This window comes from Penaeus monodon, chromosome 1 (genome assembly GCF_015228065.2).
Source record: "Penaeus monodon isolate SGIC_2016 chromosome 1, NSTDA_Pmon_1, whole genome shotgun sequence".
Lineage (NCBI taxonomy): Eukaryota > Metazoa > Arthropoda > Malacostraca > Decapoda > Penaeidae > Penaeus > Penaeus monodon.
Genome location: NC_051386.1, coordinates 10,348,555 through 10,356,054, shown reverse-complemented (window position 1 = coordinate 10,356,054; position 7,500 = coordinate 10,348,555). Strand labels below are relative to the sequence as shown.

The window sequence follows — 7,500 nt, the reverse complement described above, 5'->3', positions numbered from 1 at the left end:
CAATTAACCAGTTCACCACACAACTGAATTTACCTATTAATAGAGTCTTTAAGCTTCATTTTCATCAGCACTCTCGCCTACACTTGATTGTTGCTACAGACTTACAACCATTTGCACAATTTCCCAGTCAGTCAAATGAAGAACAATAGGTGCATCTTCAACATCCATCCATTCCTGTAATGCCTGGAGCAAAAACTGGCAGTAAATGGCAGTAAGTATAATAAAAATGTACAAAAGACAAGTAATAATGCCTTATTAGTGTTTGTAAGTGCTCAAAAATATTGCATATATAAGTGAGACTGTATGACATTTTCTATTAAGCTTTCATTGCATTTATCCTTGTATTACAGGATTCTACTTGATGTTATGCAATGCAGGTATTCCATATTTAGTTGGGCTTTTGGAAATATCACAAATGTACGGGAAATTATTAATAAACCGTCTAGCCCAGATCACTGCAAAAGTTCTGCCAAAATTATCATTGGCCAGTAAGCTTGGATTCTCACAATATGAGATATTTTGAAAAGCCCATTGTCTTTAACTCTACTACTTTTGTGCTGGTTACTGTATGAAAACCTGTGTTGCAACAATTTCCAGGTTACTACATAGGAGCAGTGCATGCACAACAGTAAGTCTTAAGTGTATGTGCACAAATGATGTTTAAGTTTGTGCCATCTGTGTTGTAAAGTGTACTTGCTGATCTGTAATAGCTTGTAACCTAAGAACAAGATGCTAAAATGTTAGAACATATACACATGTAAAACAACACATTTTCTTATTTTCCCATTTACAAATGATAATTCAACCTTACAGAATAGTTTTTGTGTCTGGTGTTACTGTTAGCATCACATTTATATTGCACTGACACCTTGCTTTACTGTGGACTGAGAAATACTCAAACGAAACTGAAACGAATATGAAACACATAAAACACATGCAGAAGAATTGGTACATGTGTGGCCAATTCAAATGTCTTCAAGGCATAATATATGAGAAGAATAAAGAGCAGGCCAATACAGTGAACTTTCAGAAATGCCAACAATCGAATATGCAATCATAGACCTTGTAATGATGGGGTAAGCTTACTTTAAAGGGAGTATTCTGCTCAGACTTCACATGGTAGAAGACCTCACCAAGGAACAGCGCAGAGGTTACAAAGTGTGACCAATCTGAGACTGCTAACTCATCTTTTTCTGGTAAAACAAAAGTATTCAATAATCTCAATTGCACAAAGAAAATATCAAATTATATAATAAGTTATATATGTGTAATTTCAATTACACCATTGAAAGGGGGATCAGAGATGAAGAAAGCAGACAGAGAAAGAAAGAAAAAAAAGGATAGAAAAAGAGAGAGAAAGAGAAAGAGAAAGGAGAAGAGAGAGAGAGAGAGAGAGAGAGAGAGAGAGAGAGAGAGAGAGAGAGAGAGAGAGAGAGAGAGAGAGAGAGAGAAAGAGAGAGAGAGAGAGAGAGGAGAAGAGAGGAGAGGAAAAGAGAGAAAGAGAGAGAAGAGAGAAAGAGAGAGAGAAAGAAGAGAGAGGAGAAGAAGAGAGAGAGAGAGAAGAGAAGAGATAGAGAGAGAAGAGAGATAAGAAGAGAAGAGAGAGAAGAAGAGAGAGAGGAGAGGAGAGGAGAGGAGAGGAGAGAGGGAGAGGAGGAGAGAGGAGGAGGAGGAGCGAAGGAGGAGGAGGAAGGAAGAGGACAGGAAGGAGGAAAAAGAGGAAGGGAAGAGGAGAGGAGAGGAGAGGAGAGGAGAGGAGAGAAGAGGAGGGGAGCGAAAGAAATTCATTATATCAAACCCAAATTCAAACATACTTGCATATTCACTCTGGACACGTCTCAGTAACAAGGTCCTAATCTTGCTCTCCCCTGCATGGTGTTGGGCAATTAAGCCAAATAATTTTGCTGCAACTGGTGCACAGTTGCGCTCGCTGAGACCTTGGGTGCATAATTCCTCCACAAACCATCTGCAAAATATTGGTATGTTTTGATACTTCACCCTTAATTACCTGAAGGTTGGAATCATGAGCATATTTCTAAATGGGTGGTTTGGATCAGTTATGCAGATTTTTGTAATTAATTTGGGCTCTATTAGAAATAGCTAACTAATTCTGGGAGTATCACAAGAAAGAAGAAGAAAAAGAAGAAGAAAAGGAAGAAGAAGAAGAGGAAGAAGAAGAAGCAAGTATTCCAAAAGCAATGTATAGGGGAGGCAGATTTTGTATATTGTTGAACATAACATGTTTTGTTTTCATATCTTAGCATAAACGCTAAAAATAATATACCCTATATTTTAACTATAGAACAAAAAAGTTACATACAATGAGAAACAGTCCTCAAAATCACAAACACACACATGAAACTGGGAAGATACTGTTGGATTACAAATACAAGAACCAACTACAAGTTACTGTCGCTAACATGCATTAAAAATCATCTACCCCTAATTGTACTAGCTAAAGAAATAATGATGGGTCTGCAAATACTCAGAATGAATACTTTGTTTACAGCAAAAAAGGTAGAGAGAGAGAAAAGAAAAAAGAAAAGAAAAAAGAAAAGAAAAAAGAAAGAATGACAGAAAGAAAAAATAATATTATATATGTTTTGAACTTCATGCTGACAGCTTCAAACAACCACCCTAAACAAAATTTATGAAGAAAAATGTTATTTCCTTATGGTAATTAACTTTGTGTGTGTGTGTGTGTGTGTGTGTGTGTGTGTGTGTGTGTGTGTGTGTGTGTGTGTGTGTGTGTGTGTGTGTGTGTGTGTGTGTGTGTGTGTGTGTGTAAAAGATCTAATGAAAATAATATTCACTTTAGCTCCTCTTCATCATTCATGGTAGATTTAATCTCAGAAGCAAGATCTTGGAGTTGTAGATCATCTGGTGATTTGATTTTCAAGATGCTTTCTACTATGGTCTTGGCTCTGGTTGTATCACCACCACTATCTGTGAATATGAAAAAATGCTTAGTTTATACATTGAAAGAATATTAATCTTCATGTTAGCCTTACCTAGGGGGTACTGCAGGTAAATTCATATTATCAATCAAAATATAACTACTTTCTCCATCTTTCTTAACCTCATTCTGCTTTCATATGAATCAAAATCTGAGCAAAACTGTTCAACATCTCAGTGACTTACTGACTGGTCCTGGCCTGCGCAGTGCTTCTCCTTGTCCAACAGTCATTCCGCGACCTCTTCCAGCCTGTGGCATTCTTAATACTGAATCTGCAAAGGAAAAGAAAAATGCAAATGGTGAATATACACAATGCAGATACTTTGCAGCAATGCCTTGGAAGAGTATCAATAATAAATGGGTAAATTTAACAGTCTATACTGCTATACTCGGATAGCAGTGTCCACACACTATCCAACTACTTAAGAAAATTCTATCTTCAATCAGATGTATATGTCAGAAAGCTCAAACAGTGAATTAAACAATCTTCTATCTTCTCTGATTCAATTTACAAAAATAATGATATCTACAGATCAAAATCTACAAAGAGAGTTGCAAGCACCAAAATTATATTCCAGGATCCTGTGGGAGTAATGGTAGTTTGCATTAATCCTCTATACCAAACGCATGTCTAAATACAAAATACATCCTTTACAAGTTAGAAGAAAATATTAGTACTACACTTTTTTTCATAATTACCCACATGATGCCATTTTCCTTAGAGAGGGGTATTAACTTTTGTATTTTTCAAGTAAACCCCGATGGGATATTTTTTCTACCTCATATGGGATACTTTCATTGATAATAATATTAGTTAATCCTTTCTACTTTCAAGACCAAGCCTGTTTACTGCCTTGAGGAAATATCCAAGTTAAATTGGAGAAGGTATCAATCCACTGGATCCAGGTGACATGACTTTCACGTCACAAAAAAACTGTCTGAGCTGGATGACAGGAACATGCCATCATGGAAAAATTTGTATGAGGGCCAGGGTGACAAAAATGTGCAGTCATGAAATATTCAGCTGAAGGCCAGTGTAATGAGAATGACTCAACCATGAGTGTACAAAGCTCTTGGAGAAAGATTAGTCTTTGTGTGTGCTGGGCCTACAAGCCACGCACCCGGGAGATTCACCACTCGAGTAAGCCTATTGCTTGGATTTTGGTCTATTTGGTCCAAAGGGTTAAAATAGGGCACAAACATTTAAACAATCTCATCTTTGCAGCTGATACTGTTCTCTATGGTAAGTCAGGAATGAAACTCCAACAATCAATAATATATAACATATAATATATATCTGAACAGAGAAAGTCTGAAAGCTGGACTTAAGATGAGTGGAAAAAAAAAATTTATTCACATTCAAGAGTCAGGTTCAAAATGAACAGATACATAAACAAGGTGAAGTACTAGAAGTAATAGACAAGTAGATATACACCTAGGGCAACTCATTCAGACAAACACATCCACTGAAGACATAATAAAAGGATGATTTGGCTGGGATGATGTGCCTTCAACAGATACAGCAATATATTTGAAGGTTACTTGCCATTATGTTAAAAAAGAAAAGTTTTTAACCAATGTATCCTCTTACACACAACATATAGATAAGAAACATGGAGTATAACCAAGTTACTGAAGAGAAGACTAGTAAGTGCTCAGAGAGAAATGAAAAGGCTGATGCTGGGAATTAGCCTAAGGGATAGGAAGATGGCAGTATGGAATGGAGAACAAACCAAACTGATATATATATATATATATATATATATATATATATATATATATATATATATATATATATATATATATAATATATATATATATATATGTATATATATATATATATACACAAAATTTTGTATGTATGCATGATTTGATGTGTGTGTATGTGTGTGTTGTGTGTGTGTGTTGTGTGGTGTGTGTGTGTGTGTGTGTGGTGTGTGTTTGTGTGTGTGTTATATATATATTATATATATATAAATATATATATATATATATATATATATATATATATTATATATAGTATTATTATGTTGTTTGTTTTGTGTATAGACACACACCACACACCACACACACACACACACACACACACACACACACACACACACACCACACACACACACACACACACACACACACACAAACACACACACAAACACACACACACACACACAACCACACACACACAACACATACATACATATATTATATATTATATATATATTATTATATAGTATATGATAGATTAATATGATATATATATATTTTTATATTTTTGTGAGTTATTATATGATGTGATGGTTTTATGTAATAGTATTTGATAATAGATATATATATATAATTATATATATATATAATATAATATATATATAAGAAAAATACATATATAATAATAATAATACACAAAAAAATATATAAAATAAATAAACAATATATACTAATATCTATATATATATATTATAATATATATATATTATATATATATATATATATATATATATATATATATATATAATACTGTGTGTGTGGTATGTTGTGTGTTGTGTGTGATAGTTGTTGTGTGTGTGATGTGTGTGTGTGTGTGGTGTGTGTGTGTGTGTGTGTGTGTGTGTGTGTGTGTGTGTATGTTTATAATATTTATATTTATATTATATATTTTTAGTATGTTAGTATACACAAATATATATACATATAAATACTACATATATATATATATATATATATATATATATATATATATATATATATATATATTATATATAACATGAAACCATAAGTGTACAGTTATACTGAAGATGCTTAATCCACGAAAGAACATACATTATATATACATATATTAACATAAACACATATATGTATATGTATGTGTGAATATATGTATATGTATATACAAATTATATATATACATATATGCTGCATATACATATATATATATATATATATATATATAATATATATATATATATATATATATATATATATAAATGAATAATATATTTGAGGTCTGTACACTTGCGTGTCCCAAAAACTTCGTTATTGAGTGCGATGGAAGTACATAAAAAATTTCTTAGTTATATATTGCTCTATCATTTCATATATTATTCAGTTTTAAGCGCTATCAAAACTTTACCTATAATAATAATATATATATATATATATATATATATATATATATACATATATATATATATATATATAATATAATATATATTACATATAATATATATAATTATTATACATATAAAATATAAGATGCAAAACACACAAATAAACACACACACACACACATATATGAATTGTCTGTATCTAAATCACAGAAAGGATTAGGCCTTACCAAAAGAAGTTACATAGTACATGTACAATGCTAATTAACAATTAATACAAATGACATAATATGAATCTGATAACATTACAATACAGGATGTAGGTTTTATCTAAATTCTCCAAGACCACAATATGTACATAATCATTCCAGTGTACATCATAAAAGTGCCACGTTAACTCCCTAAGGTCATAAAAACTACAAAACACCTCCGTCTTGCTGTATTGCTCATCACCATATGTCATAATTGTAACCTCCTTTGCACTGGGTGTGGCTGGATGGAGATTCACACATATCGATGAAAATACACGAAGGAATGGAAACAGAGGATCACATTTACCTAAGAGAGACTATGACCCTCATGAAATGCCGTGCAGACATTCGTGAAAATCCTCGCTGGTCCCAATTTTCATTAATTAAACCAGTCGTTCAACTTTCCTTTCCCAACCTTTCTTTTCCAAAAAACTGGCGAAATGGCCTCTGTCACTTTCCATGACGCTCGCCAAACCAAAAACCTCTGTCTGTGGATTAGAAAAAGCTCCACCTTGGCGATGAGACTTTGTAAATAATTAAATAAAAGGTCATTAAAGGTTCCTACCGTAGTTCGTTGCTCTCGGTGCGTGTGTGAGCGTGTTTACGACCAGCCGCTGCGAGAATTCAGGAATTATAACTCATTTACGTGACTTAATGCTCCGCTTCTCCTGTAAATGTATACTTTATGTAACTAATACATAATACAATTACTATATCTAAATAAAAATCACACTTTTTTGTGATAATATCCACTAATTCTGAGGTCGCTGAGGTGTTATATTTTTGGGTTAGGGTATATACTCCTGCATACAGTACGGGGCATCAGCTTCAGGCACGTCAAATACCTTTTTTTTCTTTTCTTTTCTTTTCTTTTTTTAAAGCCTAGTGGCTCCATTCTTGCCTCAATCCCAATATCGCATGCCCTTTTTTCTGAAACAGAATTCCAGATGCTCTAATTGAGATTCAGAAAGATAGGAACTGATAAATGTGCTTGGATTTTTTCGGGTAATGCTCGTGGTTACGGAAATTTATATATATATATTATATATATATATATATATATAATATATATATATATATATATATATATATATATATATATATATATATATATATATATATATAGTAGATAGATATAGATAATATATAATATATAGATAGATAGATAGATAGATAGATAGATACATTCATA

At 32.7% G+C, this 7,500-nt stretch overlaps 1 protein-coding gene across 1 annotated transcript in view; it reads right to left on the bottom strand.

Moving 5' to 3' along the window:
- The window catches only part of LOC119590035 (CBP80/20-dependent translation initiation factor-like), a 12,547-nt gene extending 5,216 nt beyond the window's left edge, over nucleotides 1–7,331 (bottom strand). The window contains exons 1-5 of the mRNA XM_037938802.1: nucleotides 6,874–7,331; nucleotides 3,142–3,228; nucleotides 2,814–2,946; nucleotides 1,815–1,966; nucleotides 1,087–1,193 (exon numbers count right to left, since the gene is read on the bottom strand). Coding sequence (XP_037794730.1) covers nucleotides 1,087–1,193; nucleotides 1,815–1,966; nucleotides 2,814–2,946; nucleotides 3,142–3,214 — 465 coding nt within the window. The 5' untranslated portion in view covers nucleotides 3,215–3,228; nucleotides 6,874–7,331. The remainder of the gene's footprint in view (nucleotides 1–1,086; nucleotides 1,194–1,814; nucleotides 1,967–2,813; nucleotides 2,947–3,141; nucleotides 3,229–6,873) is intronic.
- Nucleotides 7,332–7,500: the final 169 nt, after the last annotated feature.